The following is a 22,473-nucleotide window of genomic DNA, read 5'->3' as shown; positions in this document are numbered from 1 at the left end:
TTATAAAACAACCCTGTTTGCTGAGATTTGTTTTTCTTCTTCACTAAACATGATGCCAATTACAGTGGCAGTCTACAGAACACTAAGTCGTGCCTATCACATCTGTGAACTGTGATAACAGGTTGCTGTCACAAAGGGTTTCAAGGTCATTCTGGTCAGAAAACTCATGTCTGCAGCATGTTATTTTTACCTGGGATTTTCCTGGCTTGCTGTACAGTATGTCTCCAATAACATGACATTAAAAAAGGAAAGGGGAAACAAAAGATCACTGAAAAGTTGGTTAAGCAGAATTATCAATATGAAATTCTGTCCCGAGATCTATTAACTTTATTTAAAAAAATAGATTGATTGATTCCCCGCCCCCATATGTTCTTAGATACTTCACATTCATTAGGGATACATTTCAATAGCTATGACACATGCCTAAAATTAGTTTAAATACAAATGGAATTTATATTTTTGTGGCCATTTTTAAACATTGCCAAACATATGTAATTCAGCAACCTTTTCAGTCATCGTGCTTTAAGGATTATATTTTTAAATACGTTATTTTAACTAGAGTGAATGGCTATCGGCTCATATGATAACCTAAACAGAAATAAAATGAGTCACAAAGAATACCTATTATAGAACTAGCAAAAGGAAATAATGAATAGAAAATATAATTCACGTGATATAAGCTACTCCTTCAAATACATTATCTTCAAAATAATATGCATGCTTTCAAATAAATGGGGGTGGGTTGGTGAGCTCTAACGTATGTTTAAGGACTTTATGAAATTGGGAAGCATCTTAAATTGGCTTGTCTGCCACATTGCATGCAATGATGGTACTCGCTTTCTAAACTGGAAAACATTTTAATTGAGTTCCTTGATTTGTGCCCTTTCAAAATGCTTTGATTCTGATGCTTCCTGTCAAGCACCTCCAGAATGCTCGCAGTCAATATATTATTGAAGTAATTTATTTCAGCTGAGGGAGAAAAAGAGTCTAATAAAAATGCTAAGCGTACTGGCTGTACGTCTCCAGCAAGAACACAGAAGGAGACCCTGCCACATCAACCAAATTAAATGGTAGGAGTACGCAATCTTTTCGCTTTAGATGAGGAGCACAAACGACTGTTATTTAACACCTTTGAGGTTAACATGCACGATTTTCATTTGACCAGGACAATCTTGCTTTATTAGTTTCTTCCAGATCCATTCTATCTGTTGTAAAAGAATAGAGCTTTTTCTTATGATCCTGTCATACCATTTGCTGTACATGAATTGCCTCTTGACCCATCCTGGCACTAAAACTAGATGGATTAGAAAATGCAATTCTCAACTGGAGCATTCTAAAGGGCATCAGTATATAGTAATTAAGATGGGATTACCATTATTATACAGATGCCTGCAAAACCCTTGCAGTGGGTTGCTTGGATGGCTCCACAATATAAGAATGCGGCAGATGCAATACTGCATTTTATGAGGCACCTTGAACTTGAGGCCTATGGTTTACAAGTGCAGATTGTGGCTTTTTGATTTGTATTATTTTTATTATTCAAATCATTATAATATTTCACATCAATTAATTTCCAAGCTTATTGGGAGCAGGAGGTGCTGAGATAAACTGAACTGTTAACTTGTGGCATTTAAAAATATCAGGTATAAGCAAAGAGCAAATATATCCCTTAAATATCCCTATGTATTTATTATTTAGATGTTAATGTGAGTGCTAATTGTGCATGGAGGTATATCATTTAGCTTAATGACGACTGGTTTTATTTGTGCCATGTTTAATTGGGGGGTGGCATAGAGTAAGAGTGCTTACCTGCCACATAGGACAGGCGAAAAAACAGAAAAAAAAAAGATTTCAAAAAATGAAACTCCAAATTTAAATTGCTCTGTTGGATTCAAACATTAGCAACAAATTGGTAACACACATCACGGTAGTGTTGTGTTTGCACCTTTAGAAGGGAAGACTTTTAAATAAACAATAAAGTGTTCCAAAGTTAATAAAGACGAGCACTAAAGCTGCTCCCGATCATTAGCTTCGTCTGTCTCTAGACATTCTATAAATCTCTTGCTGCTAAACAGTCGGACTCATATTGAACAGCTGTTATAAGAAAGAGCATGCTCGGTATTTGTTTTTTCTTCTTACACATTCATAGAAGTATGGATGAATGCCCCGCTGCTAAATCTATTTACCTGCTTAAAGTAAGAAGCAAGGATTTTTATCGATAATACAGACAAACTCAGTCACAGTTGATAGTTTTGTGCCCTGCATCTAAGAAGGAAGGCCGTTATCCCATAGCTGTTACATTAAAAAGCAAAATGTCAGTGATTATGTTGTTTTATTTTGTATTTTTCTGGTTCACATCTTGTCTCCCGTGTGGGGTTTGGTTAAATAGTGTCCTGGCGTAGAACAGAGCACAAATTACAAACAAGCGGATGTGTCTGCCTACAGAACTATATATCCAATAATAGTGCTTTACTTAGAGGCATCAGTTGTGCTTTTAGCATCATTGGCACTCACTCACTCAAAGGATGCATCCCACAGCAGCAGTGACTTTTAAAATAGTACAGATATATCTCACCATTAGCACTGCCCTGTGTAGTTTTCCCCAATGAACCATGAGGAAGAAAATGTATTTATAAATAGTGATGATAGTTAGGTTTGTCATTCATATTAAATTAACATAGTGATCAAAGGAACAACTCAATGTTTCGTCTGCTATAAGACTGACCCTCTAGACCAATCAAATCTCAATTGCCCCATTCGATAAAAATTCAGTGTTCATATGCATTAATCATTTGCATATTTAAAGGCAGAAAAAACAAAACCTGTTATCTAACTGTATATAAACTATCTACATGGAGGCCATAGCTGAACAAAAAACAATAAAACATTGTGTTTTTAAGCCAGAATAAAATGTAGCTAATTCCACGTATGGGTGCTAAGAAACACTTTCAGGTACTGCAAGTAGAATTCTGACAGGCCTGCTAACACCTCGGCACAAGTGAAATGATAGTGAAGGGAGCTTTATTGATCTTTAATTCAATTGCATCATTAAGAGGATGTTTCTACCGAAGATTTGGATCAAACAAGATTGGGAAGTCTGGCATCTGACTACCCTTAATGTTCAGCTTTGATAGAGACTCCCTTTTCCACAGTGCCCAAGGTCATGAGCTTGTCCTGATATCTTTAAATTGTCAATGGTTTAAAGACCTAGCAATTCTGATACGTTTTGCAGAGCATTGACTCCATTAAAATCATTAAGAGCTTAGGTGCAAGGGAAACCAGAAAAACCTATGGCGTGATCCAACCAAACTGGCCAGATGCACAGTGTATCACTGTGAGGTTAAAGTACTGCGGAGGAATATCTGCTTTGTTTTAGTTTGAAGTAAGCCTGCAATTTATATGTTTCACTGCTGTCTATCTCTGCCTACAAAGGCCAGCACATCCATTGCTATAGCTAATAAAGGGCCTATTATATCTTCAAAGTTTGTTTACTGAGATTCCTTCAAAGATTGGAAGTAAATGACTCTTAGAACCTAGTGACTCAAAACACATACCCACACACAAATCTTCAACCATTATAAAATTAAACACATTTCTCAATTAAACTCAAATGCTATAGATTCAAGAACAAAATTACTCCACAAGGACATAATTTAGCATCTTTACAATTTAAGCTGGAAATCAACATAAAAAGGAGAAGAATGACCTTTTGTTTCTCTCAAACATTCCTTTTTTTTGCATACTGGTAGGACTGCATTGATATTCATCATAGGACATATTCATTCCCAAGGATACATTCCTATTCTAGACAACAAAGCCTAACCATGTTTATAATGGCCATACTAACTTAAAAACACATAAGATGCTAGAACGAGTTGCTTGCTGATGTACCCCCCATAAATAACAATAAGTCAGCTCTCAAAATAAACACCAAACTATCGAGCAGAGACTTACTGTTTAATTCCCACATTCACTTCTCATGCTGTAGTAGTTCTTTCAACTGCTGCTTTATTAGCATCACACAAAAAAAAAGAAAAGGAAAAAGAACATCTTTGTTCTAAAGTGTTTTACAGCGGGTACATTGAATTATCATAAGAGTTTAATTACAGCTAGTGCGTGTACATCGTAATTCATACAGCTTGACTGGAATTAGTGTTTTATTAATTATTGATTTGCAAAACACTACAGTTACACAGGGTGATTCATAACCCGCGCAGCACTGTGTGTGAGGAAACGGAGACTGTGCGGATGATTCGAAAAGGAAATGTCTATGACAACCTCGCTCTTGAGGATCGGAGAGGGTGGCTGCATAATGGCAATGTTTAATGCAAAACAACCAAATGGCGGGGAGACATTTAAAATACAAAAACTGCCTGAAATTACCTCAGTATTGTGAAAGGCACTTATCAAACTGCTGATACTGGTGACATGCTATAATTATGCAGCATCAGTAAGATCAATCTTGGTGAAAATTGATTCCCAGGGCTCATGTAGACAACAATAACAGCCATAGCAACCAAAGTTCACTCTTCAGCTCCGTACCGCCATTTTCACCCTATGAACATTGACATTCTTGACATTGACATTGACATTGAAAGTCTGTCCTTCTGCTTTAACTACTGAGCGGCATCTGGTGTCTTTATACCCAAAAAACCCACAGAGGTTTCACACAAAGTCACTGTCTTACACCCCTTTATCCCAAAATGGCTGCCCCCCATGGTTAAGAAGTACAGAGACACTAGAAGGATCTCCTTTTTTTTCACGTTAGTGGACACATTTTGGTGACTATACAGTCAGGTTAAGGAGATGGGAAATAACCTGTGTTACCTGTCTTTGGCTCCACGGAGAAGTATGGCTGACCCTGCAGAATGCTGTAGACAACTCTGGCACTGTTTCCATATGTGGGGTCATCCGCATCAGTGGCTGTCACTTGAACAACAGAGGTTCCTGTAATTACAAGTTGCAGATTCTCATTTGAACAGGCAAGGACCAGATGCTTACATGTAAATCATGTCCTTGTACACTAACTCATTTGCTTTTCCCTATTTAAATGAAAATATTGTAATGAAATGTACATATATATTATTGAATTATGTCCTGATTCAACTAAAGCATTTAATTATAAAAATTATTAAAAAAAAATATTTTTCAAAGTATTATAAACGTGTGCGTTAGTTGGAATTCTAATGCATTTTTTAGAAAGTGGTTAGGAGATAAACTTAGATTTCATAAAAATACATACTGAGAAGTTCAGTTCTGAAGTATGCTGTCAACATAAATTAAAACAGGAGATTGATGTGATGTACTGAGTTTAGTGACAACCTCAAAAATCCACACGGGATCCTGGCAGAAGTGAAAGTAAGTTCAAGATTTTCTCTTTTTTTTTTTTTTGGATTGCAGTTTTTAAAGTATTTTTTCTTTGTGGTGTTTTGCATTAAGAAGCATTTTTATTTTAGCAAAAGGAATTCTCCTTCTAGACATCAATTACACAACTTTATTTCTCTGTTTCCCATTGAAGTGAGCTTGCATGACGATGGAAAAAGTTAGCATGCCAATCACAGCAATACAAATTTTCTGAAACAAGTATTTTTTTTTTTTTTGTGAAAGCTGCACTAATCCTCCCAACAATACCACAGCTCTGCTGTTTGCACTGTGGACTTGCATTGTGAAAAGGGCATGCTTCACAGCACTGTGGCAATTGCAGAAGTCAACAGGACTTGATGTACATTTGAAATTCAGAAATTAAAGTGGAAGAAATACAAAAATGGTAGAGTGTAAAAATCCATATTAAATCTGGACATTTCTACCACCATCATTTGTTCAGTTTTAGTTATGTTTGTATGATTATTGTTGACTTATTTAAAGTCCAGATGCTACCTCCATGTCCAAGTTATCACCAGGATACAATGGCCAGTGAACTTTTTGAACATATTTGGGAGGCTCTTTAAAGGAAAACTGTGTGCCATACAAACACTTCCTCACACAGTCCCCTATGTCAAGCAAATTAATCCTGCAAGCCATTCATGGGGAACATGATTGATCCTGTATTAGTGAACCAAAAAGCATTCTCTTTTGTACGTTTTTAACAAAAGGTTTAAGATAATTGGCATAATAATCCTGAGGTCAGACAAAAAATGTTTTGGAACTAGCTTCAATCAAATTACTTAGACTGTACTGTAAATGACTCGATACAAACTCTCTACTCCCCTTGTACATTGCTCTGTGTGAGCCAATCAAAAGTGGCCCCCCAAAAAGACTGCAACCCATTGATATTCCAAGCTGTCAAACTGGCCCTCCACTCAACCTCAATACACAACACTCCTCATTTGACTGTATTTGTGGAGTGAGGAGAGAGTTGGGGGTGGGTTGTTTTATTTTTTTGAAGGCAGATTATTTTGCAAGGACATTTCAGTGTTGTTGACAACTTTTCATTTCCATGTATATAAAATGCAATACAATACAATAACTAATTTTGCTTCCTTTTCCTCAGGTAGCCCCTTCATCTCTTTCACTCATACACGACTGCTGTAAAGAATTATATTGGTAAGCGATCTATTCTATTCTTTAGACTCAATGCTGTTTGGAGAAATGTTTTATCCCTCAACACGTTTTGTTACATGATGGATTTCAGCTGACAAAAGCGTGTGTTTTAAATTGCTGGTTAAATGTGTTTACACCCACGTTTCAATTTGGAAAAGAAAAAGGAACTCTGTGAATCGTTTTCTACAGTCATTTAATTTCATGCCAAAAACAAATCTTTATAGTAAACCCTTTACTAGTCAGATGCAGATCCTTTGCGTTTGAATTGCGAGTTTCAAATGGGCATTTTGAATTGAAAGCAGCCTTGAAAAGCCAGGCTTCCCCAAAACAAGTAGCGACTGCAATAATAATTCAAATAAAAGTAAAAATGAACAGCATTCAAAAGACAAACAAAAAAGCAGCTGCCTATTATATTTTCCACTTTTACATCATGCCTATTTAATAAGAACTGCCAGTACCTTAGCTTAATTTACGTATTTGCTGTTTTCTGCATTAAGTGTTCATGGAAAGCAAAGATTAAAGCTCCCTGTTTTCCATCACAACTAAAATGAAGAGCTCTGGGTTAAATTACAGTCTGTGTGCTAAGGTATCGCTGTGTTTCTGGATAACTCATAATCTTTGCTAAACAAGGTATAGCCTTCAATTTCTCTCACGGTATTTTCTGCCACCAGGTGTTGTTTTGAAAGTCATTGCAGCATTTATTTAATGTAACTTTCTTGCAAGAATTAAATGCATGAAACATCCTTATTCAGACCTCTAGGTATCTTATTCCAATGACATATCAAAGTAATTCCATCCCTATGACTTTTTACAATACAAGGAGGAGATTAAACTGTGCTGGGTCAGATACGCCGTCAGATTAAGGATAAAACCTTATTTTTTGTTTTTAATTTTATTCCTCCTAGTAAAATAACTCACACATCTATTTATATGAGATTGACATAAGATATTTCCATCCACCTGCAAACTTTATTCCAGGCTGATGCCTTGGAGCTCTGAATTCAATGCAGATCCGCTCACATCTTTGTAGGCAATTTGAAGATCTGGCCGCTGGCATCACGGTGGGAGAGTTTTGCCCATGCACATTTTCATCCGATGAACTTTAGTTTTTCCGACACATTCCATAACTTATACAGCTGTGTGGCTACCATGTGCTGCAAAAAATGACCTCACGTCAAAGAATAACCTTCAAGGTGCCTGCATCGAGTTCATTACATTATAGTATTTTTAATGCAAGCAAGGGCCTTCAACCTCACCCGAGGCAGTGATTCATCACGGCCTAACCTTTCATTATGTTATAGAAGTACAGATTGCATTTCCCCCTCTAAATAACTATTGTTGGTCACGATTAGCTGACCTCTGCAGCAGTATGGTGATAGATATCAAGACAAGCAGCTTCAGTGTGCACAAGAGTATATCAAAAGATGAAATTCTGACATAACTGACCTATAGCAACACTAACAGCCGCAAAATGAATTCAATGAGTTATGTGATTTACCTGCTGCCATTACCGCAAGCATTATTGCAGAGGAATGTCATGGGTCAACTACAGCGATGTTTATAATTAAAGTACTTGGTGATTGCAGTTGATCATGGATTGCACAGTTACATATGCAATTCAACTGATGTGGTTACACAGAAGCAAGGCTACATGCAATTCCCTGAGAAAATGTTGTCTTCCAAGTGTATTTTAAAGCCCCGTAACACTGATTGAGTGCCTTTTCGTCAGTATTATTCAGAAAGTAAAGACACAAATCCTTATTTATAGTACTTGATATAATTCTCATGAGGATGTTTGAAGCTTGAAAAACAAAGAACAAAAAAAAACATATTTTACAAAGTTGAACCATTCTGTCATTGTAGCTTATATGGAGTTCAGCAGTGAAGGTGGTATTCCAGCAAAAGTCCATCAAAGACCAGACCATCTTACATGTGCATGTGTCTGTACTGGTAGGCCCTATATTAAATGTAAATGCATTGCCTACATTTAGATGTCGCCCTGGAACGTTCTCTCCAAGTTCGTTACCACGGTTTGTTAATTATGATAAATCAAGACTAGAAGGGGTATCATCCAAATCCATATTGAAATGTTTACTAGAATTGTGTGAACATTAGAGGGTGCTATAATATTAAATAGTTTCCCTTCTTGCCTTCTTTAGTACCATCAAACAGGTCACTTTCCTGGACCCTGCTCAAAAGGGATAAAACCCTCAAGACGGAACACAATAAAAGGTGTAATTACCTGTGTTTAGGGTGGTATAAAATTAAGTTACAAGGTCATGCTTCACTGGTATTTAATGATATTGCTCTGCCTCGACATCTTCTTACAAGTCACTTAACAGAGAGAGGTTGAAATGTAATTTCTTGAAAATGACATAGGAGTCAGATAAAAATTCCAACCTTCAGAAATTGCTGTTTAAAGGGGAAAGAAGTCTTTGCCGCTTGACAGGGGGTGGAGGGAGGGGATGGTTGACTGGTTCAATAAAAGGCTTTAAAAATAATTAGGGGAAGCTTATCCGTTCTGAGCATCTAAGTGCCATGCTGAGCTCAAAGACCACAGCTTAAAAAAGACTAGAACCAGATTTAAGGCACATTTAACTCCACCATCAAGTTCCGCTGAATGTTTAACTCAAGCACCAAATGCTACTGCACTGGAGGAAAACTTAATAACAGCTCATCTTCTAGGCTCACTTAAACAAAGCAAGGCAGGTGTCAGGCTGAACAACATTACCACAATAAATCTATTATTATTTTATTATTATTATTATTATTATTATTATTATTATTATTATTATTATTATTATTATTATTGACGTTTAGGTCTAGTTTCCACCAGCAACACAGTTCTCTAGTTTAAACTGTAGATGAACTCATAATTCCCTAATTGGACTAATTATTTCTGTACTGGATCAATTTAACAAAACACTTAAACTGTTACTGATACTCCTATAAAACAGCTCTTGAGGACTGGAGTTCTGTACCCTTGTTGTAGTTTATTTCACTGTAAATCACTTTTATAGGCGCCAACATAAATCATATAAGATTACACATATAATTACACTGTGATCACGCAAAGTAGATAAAAGGAAAAAAAAATCATTTAAACAGTCTTCGTGTCTCTGTAACATATTTCTCCAATGACAACATTTTTCTTTCTTTAAAAATCTGTCTCCTCAACATGTCTTACATCTCTTTGCACCAAACCAAACCCCTGGCTCCGCAATTAGTCGTGTTCTCCTCAGGGTGGCTGAAACCAGGCAGCACCCAGGATAAGAAGCTCCATGCCATTTGCAAATTAGTGTCTCATGACTTTTGTTCCGGCCAAATTCCCAGTTACTTCATTGGCCTAATTAGCTGATGAGCTGCATGAACTGAATACTTCTCTGCAGACCACAGATTATAAGCAGTGAACCCTGAACCCCCCAACCCAAAAACAACACACAAATGAACAAAACATTAAAACATGTCTATTCGATGAGTTACCTATATTAAGGAAGTACACAAGTATGCTCCAGTTGGTGTAAAAAACAGGAGATACTGCAACCATCCTGGAATTGAGTTTGCAACCCTAGAAGCAGACTCTCTTAATAAATAAAAATGAATACATCATACATACAACCATGTTTCTTACATTATATATTTTTTTGATTTTCTCCCCCCTAAATTTTGAATCACCAAATGTGCTAATGCATCTCGGCTCATCACATCACCTTCACATGGGGAGGGTGAGGAAGTACAACCAGGCTCCTCCAATGACTGCCCTTGAAGCCAACTGTCTCTTTTCACCATGCAGGCTGAACAGCCAGTATGAGAGGTTTCATCACCGACTGGAGGAGAGGCACATCCCTCCCAGCAGTACAGCAAGACAAAAGGAGACACTCAATAATGACAAGCCGAGAGAAGACCTGCTGATTTAACCCACCCCAACCCAGGTGGTGCTAGGCCAATTGAGCACCACCACTGAGCACTCCAGGTCACTATTGGCTAATGTCATGAGCTTGGATCGAACCAGCAAACCTCAGCTCATATATATCAGTCTGCGCTTTTACTGACAGGGCCACTGAGGAGGCCATTATATGACCTTTAAGTCACCTTATATGAAAGCAATTTGAAAGTTATAAACCAGTTAAAAACGTATGTTAGGTGAATTTACTAAGCACAAAGCATACAAATCCAACATGTATAGGGACTGTATATTATAGCATTGAGAATGTGTTGTTTCCTATTGCTTTAAGCACATCAAAACAAAAAAGAACACCAGATATTAGTGCCTTATTATTGTATACAAATATATGTAATAAATGTACAAAGGAAGTGGGTCTGCCTTTAGCTTCTAGTAGTGTAAGTGCTGTTCTTGGTAGAGAGTCACATACATTATAAATGAAAGCTTAATCCATGTTTTGTTTTTTCATTCAAGCAAAATGTGCTTCAGGTCTTGAACTGAAACAGGCTTGTTATTCTGTGTCATAAAAACATCTCTAGGTGCTACTGTACATGTTAATCTAAAGTTCTGTTTTTTCCCTTCTTTTTTCTTTTGTTTATTTGATCTTTTTTATTGTATTATTTATTTTATTATTATTTTGCCGCCAGCTGTTTTGTCAAATTCTATTTTGCTCAGAATGGTTTTCATGTTAGACAGAATGATGCTTATTGTTTGGATTTTTCGATGCTTGCTTTTTCTGTGGTAGAATGTGTTTTTGTATTCAGAATTCCCTGAAGCACAACAAAGACCCCTACATTTTTTTTTTTTTTTTGGTAACCTTTTGTCTTAAATTGCTTGTCAATATTTTTCATTGTTCGATGATTTACAAAATGCTCTTGATACATCCCTTTTGAAATTCCACTACTCTTGGCAGGCAATAATTAATTTTCCTATAAAAAATGGTTAGCAATTAATTCTTGTTCTTCCTTTCAAAACTGTATTCAATTGTGTAACGCACTGCACTATGCATGTATAACAAGGATTAGTATATAAAACCACTCTGTTAGACCGAAGTACTTCAGCCTGGACTCGGTAGAGCTTGGGGTCATACAAATTCATACCAGGTGGCAATGAAACCTATCCAAGGTCTAAGTTAAAAGGACAGGTGTAAATTTGTGAGGTTTAGAAAAAGGACATCTGCTTTTAGGGATAGACAAGGAAAATGCTCTGGTGGAAACACCATGAGAAAGCACACCAAAAGGCATTGGGAGAATCTCTCATCAGACTGACTCATGACACATGACTGAAAAGACAAAGTTTAGGGTATTTCACATGTGTGACTAAGACACATTGTTTCTGGTCAGAAGCATAAACAAATACAAAAAAACTCCTACTCTGGCTTCTATTTCCCACTATCCTTACCAATGGTTGCAGAAAGCTTATTAGTTTTTATTTTTTTGCTCTTCGATCTCTGACACTTCATCTTGAGAGCCGTGAATAACTGCTCAAGAAGGACCGGGTAAATTCATGGACTGAGTTCATTGACACCCCATGACACGCTGAAGTCCATGGAAGTGCATTAGGTAACAGACACTACCTGGATGCTGTGGGGTTCACTGCAGACAAGAAATAATACTGATGGCCCACATTTTGGTTAAATGCATTATTGGGATAGATTGATGAGCACCAACAGGTCAACTGATTTGAAACGTGTATGTGTAAGATCTGGGGCGGGTAGGTCCTGGCCTGGTGTGTCAGCCTCCCACAGATTTCAGGACACCTTTGTGCTGGCAAATGTGTCAGTCCTGGAGGAGATAGGCAGGAGATATTTGCCTTAGCAGCCCAATATTTAATTCAATTATGTAGTTAAGATAATCACAGACAAGAGTGAAAACAAGAAACAAACTTGGTGCTCCAGCACTGGATTGGAGGATGTTTGTCAATTGTAAATAAAATATGTACAAAGCCTTGTGAAAGACACGTCAAATAATACCATTTCTGCACTTACCCACTGGAGACATTTCTGGGACGCCAGCAGTGTAGGGTCCATCCAGGAACTTTGGCTCATTGTCATTGATGTCCTGTATTTTAACGACGAATTCCGACTCTGGCTCCACAGGCCTGTTTGTGAGCCTGTCCACAGCTTGGGCCCTCAGGGTGTAATAGGCCTGCTCCTCACGATCCAGCCTCTTGGTGGCATGAATATCTCCAGTATTCTCATCAATAATAAAGATGGAAGTGGCTCCTTCGCCTGACAGGACGTATTTGATGTCGCCATCCCCTTTGTCAACATCAGAGTGGAGCTGTTGAAAAATGGATATAAGACAAGGTTAAGGCAACGGGGGGAAGCCAGGCCCATCAAAAGTAGGTAGGGATAATTTATTTTGTCAGGTGCTGTAGCCTGCAATTTGACTCCTTCGATAACGTAGAAAGACAAAGTATGCACAGTCCAATGCTTTGGGGAGGGGAACAAAGAAACAAAAAAACAAAATGAAATCTTCGCCCAAATAAAAACTTGAAATCAGCATAGACTTGCTTGTAAAATATAATTGGTATTGAGCAAGTTCAAGACATTTTCTTAAATACAACCCTAGCTACTGTTTAGTGTAAGATACATTTTTGGGGGGGTTTCTGGAAGAAGTACAGTATTCTGGTCACCACAGGAATTCTGCTCAATGATTTTCTCTACATTTCTCATTTTGCTAGGCTTTCATCAAGTGGCTCAGCTGTTTTATTTTTCGAAATAAACATTAGCACACAAGGCCTCCTCTTCATTCCACTATCAAATGCTAGCAAGCTCACTTTAACTGTGTGACAATACATTCATGTCAGCTTTCTGTTTCAATCATGTCCTGAAGTCAACACCCCATATCACTAATGAGAGACATCTTTAAACCTAATGTCCACAAATATCTCCAACAGATGTAGTATCTGTGCAGGAGGTGAGCAAATAATTGCTGAGAGTGACTGAAAGGAGAATCTCAATTTACGATGGAAAATCTTCAAGTGATTAACACAATGAATCAATGAAATGTCATATTATTTATCAGGTATATATTGCCGCTTAAGAATATTTAAATATATGAATGTCCTCATCAGAATACATATATAATAATAATAAAAAGCATAGGCAGCTAGTGTGTACAGAAGGAGCGCACTCTTTAAAATACAGATAGAATGGAAAATCTATCTGTATTTTAACAGATTAACTGGAACCAGTTAATCATAAAAATCTTGCTCAATCAATGCTGACATTGATCCGATGCTTTGCATATAAATTGCACTCAGAAGAAGCACAAAAGAATGGTGTTCCCTTCCTGCAGGATGCAGAAGAAGCTTTGGTGGAAAAGGGCGGCATCTGACCCCAGCAAACCATCGAACCATTAAACCTTACCATGTGTACGAATTACATTAGCACCTATGACAATTATGTGCAACCTCGGAAATGTGTTTGGGTTTTGTTTGTATTTTGTGCAGGGAAAGGGTGACTTTTAAACTCCTTCTCCTCATAAGGAAAGTGCAATCCTAGTTTACCAGCTCCAAAGAAATTATAAGAACATATTTATTTCTGTTGTCATCATCATTCATGTATCCTGTTGTAGAGCCACTTTCTGATTTTTAAAGTATCTATGAAAGGTGCAAATCTAGCAAGGTACACTGTGAAGATGTTACCATGAAGAAAGAGCAAATAAACTTAATTTCCCATAACTTTTTATGGAGCTAGGAAACATGGAGCCACTTTTGAATATGAGCACCAGATGTTCTTTTCTTGATGTGTTTTGACAGCAAGCACTTCTTTATCAACTTCCAAGCCTTTTTTCCCCCAAGTCAGTTTTGGTAAAAAAAGAATGACAGGACTTAAATAGAGCAGTTGTCCCTTTTTATGACTAGAATGAGGAATACTTTTTTTTAAGCTGACATCAGTGCTGGCACCCTTCCTGATTAGCATATGACAGTAAACAAAAATAATTCAAATAAATATCACAATAAAAGACTGATATAAATTTAACTTAAAAAGGTTACTTCACAGAAAATTACCAGAAGTGTGTAGAAAAATGTGTTCTTTCACATTTTTAAATTAATGACTATATTTCCAGTTCTTTTAGATGAAGCATTGTGCTCTCTTTTTAACAGTCCTAACTGACAAGCTCCATTTACCATTAGTCAGAAAATACAGGCCTGAAGGGCTTTTAAAAATAACTTTGATAAAAGTTATTAGAGTTACAGTTCAGCACTTGGGGAAAAGAAGACTTTCCTTTAGTCGACATACTTTTTATGCAATGTACCCACAAAATTCCCATGGTGAAACTGGCACTAGTATATATTTATATATATAAAAAGCCCTTGGAGAATAATTTTGGTGTTTCTATCTGCTTTCAAATCTAAATCAATTTATATGAAAACTGATCTTTAATCTTACACCGGATGGGCCATTAGTCCACATAAAAATACAGGAACTGGCTAATGTAATACAATTTTGTTGGAAACTGAGGGGTTGGCAAGCCAAAGACTGAATAGCTTAGTTATCCGTCAAATGGATGTTGTCCATATCACATGTATTGTTTTTTGTACTATTCAATTATTTAACCAATGGACAAAGAACAAGTCAAGTCAATTATGTATGCCGAGTGAAATCTAAAGATGATTGTAAAACCTAAATTTCACAATGTCTTACAGTTAAAATAATAGTTGGCCATTCTATTCCAGGTAGATTCATAATATATAAGTAAATTAGGTAGGGAAGTAAGTAACAAGTTATTAAGTAAATAATTAAGTGAGTAAATTACTACATAAATTAATTAATACAATGTATAAAATTAAATAAAATGTGCCTGCATTTCCTACTCAGTTTACATACTGAAAGTAAATAAATACATTTATAATTAATTTTGATGCAATTAGCATTAATGTCCTCTTCATGTTAGATATGTATGTGTGTTGAAATGTGAGTGTTCTTTCAGATTTAACAGTTTTCTGGTATATTAGGAGGGGCAATGTGGATAAAGTGTGCAGTGCTCTGTTAATTTGGGGAGATGGAAGACTTTCACATTACTCAGGGTATGGCACTTGGTGCAAATTTCAGTTATTAATTGTTTACTGCAGCAGTGCCTGCTTGTCCCTCTTTCTCTTGATCGGTGTGCAGATCTTCAAAGTCATGTATTGGGAGGCCGTGTCACCCTTACTGGCATTGGCTGTGCTATAAAGGAATACTCAGCTCAGGTTTATTGCTTGAAGCACAATTGGGTATTCTTGTTATCTGCCTTATTTATTTGTTACAACTGTATGGGGCACCTGAAGCAGTGTAAACACTATCTAAATGTTGCATCAGGGTAACAGGATATATGGCTTCAGCCAGCATACAACAGCCAGAGGGGGAGAAAAAAAGGAAAAATTGAAGAAGGAAAAAAGGAGAAAAAAGGTTGTCAGGGAAGACTAGGATATTGTGAGGTTACAGAAAGTATAAATAAGGGATGGAAGGCAATATTAACAACAGGTTTGGTATGTGGGGAAAGATGGTATGAAACCAGAATAAAAGTGACAGCCTGTAGTTTGGGAGAGAAAATAAAGCTGTCAGTCTTATACTGTCTTTGAAACATCCCATGAAGGATAACAGCGTGTCCTAATATGAGACACAAGGAGGATGAGATGGTTACATTTTAGTTTACAAAATCCTCCACAGTGATTCCAGGATTGAATATAGGCATTAGTGGGGTTGGGGGGAGACAGTGCTGGGTGAATATGTACACATTAAAACAATGGTTTTCATTAATTTAGTTTAAAGAGCTTATATACACCCTGGAGTCATGTGAGTGTGCTGATGTTTGTCTGCCCGGTGTGGTTATGTAAAATTAGACTATCTGAAAAATTAGACAATCCGGCCCATGGAACACTTTACAGCATTGAACTCGCTTGAACTTGCATTTCAAAGCTTTCAAACCTTTAAGACAACACCGCAAATAGTATTTTCTGTTTGCCATTAACAATCTTTTGACCAGTAAAACAATTCCTAACAAGTTACAAAAACATTTGTAACATTTTAAAACATTGTGTAGCAAATGCATTGGCTATGTAAAAACAACCGTTCTATGAAACATTTATGTTATTTTTTAATGCTTTAAATATTAAAGACACCACTGCAAATAGTTATTTCTGTTCGTAACTAACCTTAATTTAACCTTTTCTCCGAACAACGACATACAACAGCAAGTGTTGTTTTAGAGTCCACATATTACAAATCTATGCATTAAAACTGCCAATCACGGCACACTAGTCTTTAAAAATAATGGCAACAGACAGAGAATACAATGAACCTCCCCTTTAATGAAACTTGGTTCTGCACCATACGCTATTGGCAGATTGACACATTTTCTGGACACCGGCTTACACAGCAGTTTACAATATGGCATGTCCTGTTAAGTAGTGAAAGTGTTTAGAACTGCTTCAGAACTCGGAAAATATAGATCATATGGCAGATAAGCATTGTTTAATGGAGAAAATATTGTATAGTAACCATAAACTAATATTGTTTAAATGGATGGGTGTGCATACTGTCACACCACTGGACATACCATTGAGCCTTTGCTGTTGAAACAATATATACCTCAGCTTATTTATTTATCTATTTAATGTTTTGGAATTTTTTGAGCTTCTGAGGTGTTCCACTAGGGACTGTGGTTCTCGGTTTTCTCTGGAGAGTATGCACAGCATGGTACCTGTAATGAGTTTTTCTGTCTCCCTGTTTGTATGCCTCAATTACTATGCGCTGAGGCAGCCACTTAGGTAGGAAGCAAGAGAGAGTAGTTCAGCCTGTATGTCCATCAATCTGCACCCTCTCATCTCTAAAAGGGTACCTTACTGTGCCACGTTGTGTGTTTCTTTTATTTCGCAGGCTGGTGTCAGCTGGAGGCTAAGATTAAGGCACTAGGCCTACTTTAGCTGTCAAGTTTTAGCCTAAGCTTTCGGAAATGAAAGACCTGAAAGAGTGGCAAGCCGAGTCAAAATTGTTACTCATGTAATTCTAGCTTTGCTGCATTTCTGTGGCGAAAGACACCTTTGCATGCAATGAGGGGGAGGCACGTGTGGCGATACTAAGTTATCAGTTTGCTTTACTTGTCTAGATATAAGAGCGGTTTAGGTTATGCTAAATATAGTGACAAATCTCTGAATATAGCACTGTGTTATTGCCCTATGATTCTGTGTGCTAGATCACTTATACACAGCAAACCGCTACCTGTTTTCCCATTGTTTTCCCAATGTAACTATCAACCTGCCACGGAGCACATATGTGTCAAATGATGGCTGGCAGCTTCTGGAGTATACTGCAGTATACTGGTAGGGAAATTAAGAATAAAGCAATATATAGTACTGACAGTATACGGTTAGTTTGTTTAAGTTATTGTATTCATTACTAAGACAGTGTATGTCACATAATTTCACATTCCAGGAAAATTTCCACTCCAACGTACCAGGCTTGGAAACAGTTGGTTTCCATTATTTAGCATACCAATCTTAAAGTACTTAATGGAAAATCATGTCACAAAAAAGGCTTCATAAAAGTAGACTCCAACAATACTGTACAAAGTGGAAGTGAAGTGATGCTAATCAAGGCAAGGAGCAGTAGTTGTAGGTACAGGACAACTTAAAGTACCTTGACATTGTAACAGGTCAGAAAAAGTGACTAAAAATATTATGAAGAGCACTGAATAGCAAACACAACTCACGATTTATTACTGGTGTGATAAATTAAGAGCAATAAAAAAGGATTGGACTCTGTGTGGTATGAAAAGTTTAAATGATGTGTTATATGTAGTATGCATGTATAAGCTCCTCCCTTTTAGCTTTTTCTTGTTGTTGTTGTTCAGTTCAGTTCATTCTGCAGAGCTGTCTCTCATGCATAATAATTTCTTCAAATTACACCTTCCAGGAAATGGCCCATCTTATCATAGGGAACATATTGCAATATGATAAATAAAATGAATGAAGTGTATCATTACTTTCCCACAGCAAAATTATGTCATTTGTCTCTCACAGTTGCCAAGACCAATTATGCTGCAAATTACAAATACTGCTTGTTTTGGATTCAACAAATTCTGTGTTCATCTGTCTGCCCTCCATCATACGTGCAATGTGCTTACGAAGATGGCCTTATGTAAATGGATTTTATGATGAAGACCATGCTGTAATGCTTACCAGTACCAATCAATTGCCCGAATGGAAAGCACTTTGCATTAAGTGAGGTTTGTCTTTCATATTAAGAGACTTTCATATTATGTAGGGGAAATGTAATATAGTAATGTATTGCATATTTAAGAGTGTAGCTCACTGTTCTATGCTACAAAATGTCACAGCCACTGTAATTCATTCCTCTACTCTATTATTATAATTAGGTTCAAATTGGTTTGTCCCAGACAGCACTATGAAGACTGGCTCCTTTATAATTATCTGCAGCGAATGAAACAAGATACTGTACATTTCCATTGTTATAAGAAAATGAAGCAATATTGGACATGCTAATATATTTTTAAAAATGCACAGTATGAATTTCAAAGCTTTCTACATTGGTACCAGTGTTCTCCCTTCAGATGACTGCAATCTAATATTCCCACATGATGATAATGCAAGAAAAGTAAAATGGTTTCCAAACCGATGACTATCCTAACCAGATAATCCTAGTTGGATTATTATTTGGAGAATTTTACAGACATTTTCATAGAATGGAGAGAGATGGTTTTCTTACCTACAGGTGAGGGATTTTCCATTGAATTTGACTGAACAGAAGACCTAAGCACATTACTTTGGGATGTGGGAGGAAACCAAAACAGCACTTGACGAGACCGACACGGGGAGAACAGGCACATTCTACTCAGGCAGACACACCCGCAGCCACTGTGCCATACTTTGAGACACATCAGTGTAATTCACATACAGATCAGTTTGCATGCCTAAGCTTCAAGTCACATAATACAGGCTGCTGACGTTAAAAAGAAAAGTGACTTCACAATGTGGCAGTCATTGCTGTTAACGTACCATATCCCTACACATGCAGTATATGCATGTTAAAAAATGAATCATTATTACTGCTTTAGTCTTGTATCTATAGTTAAAGTGGTCCCTTTTCCCCCATGAAAGACTCTTCTGGCTTAATTAGGTTTCTGTGCATGGCTTATTATGTGAGACAAAACACACAGCTTAAAAAAAATATAAACAAGTGTATTCATATGGACAGATCACCAGGCTGACCGGACACGGCTTAATTTTACCATTAGTCAAAGTGGTTTACTGCTGGACTAAAAAGATTGAAAAGCTCTCCGAACCAAATCAGACTAGACATCTAGGTTTCTGAACAGTTCTTCAAAATACGCAGCATTATTAGGCAGGTTGGCTTTCATAACTTGCATGCGTTCCAAAGCAAAATAAAACCTTTTAACACCTGATTTCTGTAACTGCATCACTGCATAATAGTACTTTCAAAGGTTCTGAAAGGGGATAGATCACACCTTTTATATATGCCCCCTTTGAGAGGAATTTGTGAAATGACTAGGATGAGGATTTATTTTAATTAATTTGCCACCCAATACTTACATTGCCCCTTTAAATATGAATACATAAATAATTAAATAAATACATCTTACTGAATATTTTACAAATCTAATAAAGGTAATCACTGCATATGTTATGAGAGAAACATTCATTTTGCCCAATTTACTGTACTTTTATACAATATAATTATACTCTAAAGTCAAGATAAGGTTGATTGCCTGATGGATACCTAGCATTTAATCTGAAAACATATAGCTTTCTAGTGTGTATCAAAACTATAAAACCAAACTACTAGCAGGGTATAGGTGAGTTCTAACATTACATTGAATTAACACTCACATGTTCAGAGGTATTCCCGGGAAGTGTGACAAGTGGTGATTAACAAATTACATTCTCCTCTTATTTGCTTAAAACACATTTTTAGCAACACAGATGCAAGAGGACCTGTGTTCACAGCTTTAAACATTTCACAGAAACCAATCATCTCTGTGATGACATTCTATCAAAGCAAACATGTGGCTTTATCATGTATACCCTATGTATAGCTCCATGATCCAGTGAAAACAGTGTAAGCAAACTGGCAGCCCAGCAAGACAATGTAAATGGTTCTGAAGAGCCCAGCTAATAGTTAAATGTCTCAGTGAGGCTTCATCAAAGCAATGGGGCTATTTAAAGTACTGTCTTACTGAAGGTATCTGCTTGGATAGTACAATTATGGTCAAGGCAGTTTGGATTGCCCAAGATGGGTTCACCCAATTCACTAAGTTTAAAAGAAAAAAAATGATACTCTGTATTTACAACCTTGAACCAGCAGTGAAATAAGAGGATGTCACAAGAACTTACAAAAACAGGGGAGCTCATGTTATACACCCATTATATACAGTTAGGTCCATAAATATTTGGACAGTGACACAATTGTCATCATTATGGCTCTGTACGCCTCCACAATGGATTTGAAAGGAAACCATTAAGATGTGCTTTAAGTGCAGACTTGCATCTTTAATTTGAGGGTAGTTACATCCAAATTGGGTGAATGGTGTAGGAATTACACCCATTTTTATACGTGGTCCCCCCAATTTTAGGGGCTCAAAAGTATTTGGACAAACTAACATAATCATGAATTAAATTGTGAGTTTCAATACTTGGTTGCAAATCCTTTTCAGTCAATGACTGTCTGAAGTCTGGAACCAATAGACATCACCAGATGCTGTGTTTCTTCCCTGGTGATGCACTGCCAGGCCTGAACTTCCTACACTGTTCACCCAATTTGGATGTAACTACCCTCAAATTAAAGATGAAAGTCTACACTTTAGGTACATCTTTATTGTTTCCTTTCAAAACCATTGTGGTGCTGTGCAGAGCCTAAATTATGACAATTGTTTCACTGTCCAAATATTTATGGACCTAATTGTAAATATCAGGCCTTTTTACAATTAACGTAGTGGGACGATTGCATTCATTACCCAGTGTAATAAAAGCTTCAGCACTTGTTAGCATTATAATGAAGATGCATCCTGATGATAAAGCCATTCTGGTCATCTTTAATAATTGTAGTGCTAACTGAATTAACCCCGGAGGCCTGAAACTTCGTGAATAATTTAGAACATTTTAATCAGATTGGATGGACTTGGATTCTAGAAGTTCGATCCATGGAAACATATATATATATACACTCACCTAAAGGATTATTAGGAACACCTGTTCAATTTCTCATTAATGCAATTATCTAACCAACCAATCACATGGCAGTTGCTTCAATGCATTTAGGGGTGTGGTCCTGGTCAAGACAATCTCCTGAACTCCAAACTGAATGTCTGAATGGGAAAGAAAGGTGATTTAAGCAATTCTGAGCGTGGCATGGTTGTTGGTGCCAGACGGGCCGGTCTGAGTATTTCACAATCTGCTCAGTTACTGGGATTTTCACGCACAACCATTTCTAGGGTTTACAAAGAATGGTGTGAAAAGGAAAAAACATCCAGTATGCGGCAGTCCTGTGGGCAAAAATGCCTTGTTGATGCTAGAGGTCAGAGGAGAATGGGCCAACTGATTCAAGCTGATAGAAGAGCAACTTTGACTGAAATAACCACTCGTTACAACCGAGGTATGCAGCAAAGCATTTGTGAAGCCACAACACGTACAACCTTGAGGTGGATGGGCTACAACAGCAGAAGACCCCACCGGGTACCACTCATCTCCACTACAAATAGGAAAAAGAGGCTACAATTTGCACAAGCTCACCAAAATTGGACAGTTGAAGAGTGGAAAAATGTTGCCTGGTCTGATGAGTCTCGATTTCTGTTGAGACATTCAGATGGTAGAGTCAGAATTTGGCATAAACAGAATGAGAACATGGATCCATCATGCCTTGTTACCACTGTGCAGGCTGGTGGTGGTGGTGTAATGGTGTGGGGGATGTTTTCTTGGCACACTTTAGGCCCCTTAGTGCCAATTGGGCATCGTTTAAATGCCAC

At 37.1% G+C, this 22,473-nt stretch overlaps 1 protein-coding gene across 1 annotated transcript in view; it reads right to left on the bottom strand.

Moving 5' to 3' along the window:
- cdh7a (cadherin 7a) overlaps window positions 1-22,473 on the bottom strand; it is an 88,753-nt gene that overhangs the window by 44,862 nt on the left and 21,418 nt on the right. The window contains exons 2-3 of the mRNA XM_066723975.1: window positions 12,471-12,765; window positions 4,828-4,947 (exon numbers count right to left, since the gene is read on the bottom strand). Coding sequence (XP_066580072.1) covers window positions 4,828-4,947; window positions 12,471-12,765 — 415 coding nt within the window. The remainder of the gene's footprint in view (window positions 1-4,827; window positions 4,948-12,470; window positions 12,766-22,473) is intronic.

Source organism: Amia ocellicauda, chromosome 2 (genome assembly GCF_036373705.1).
Source record: "Amia ocellicauda isolate fAmiCal2 chromosome 2, fAmiCal2.hap1, whole genome shotgun sequence".
NCBI classification, from domain to species: Eukaryota; Metazoa; Chordata; class Actinopteri; order Amiiformes; family Amiidae; genus Amia; species Amia ocellicauda.
Note: the sequence above shows the minus strand (reverse complement) of the source record. Positions and strands in the feature narration are given on the sequence as shown.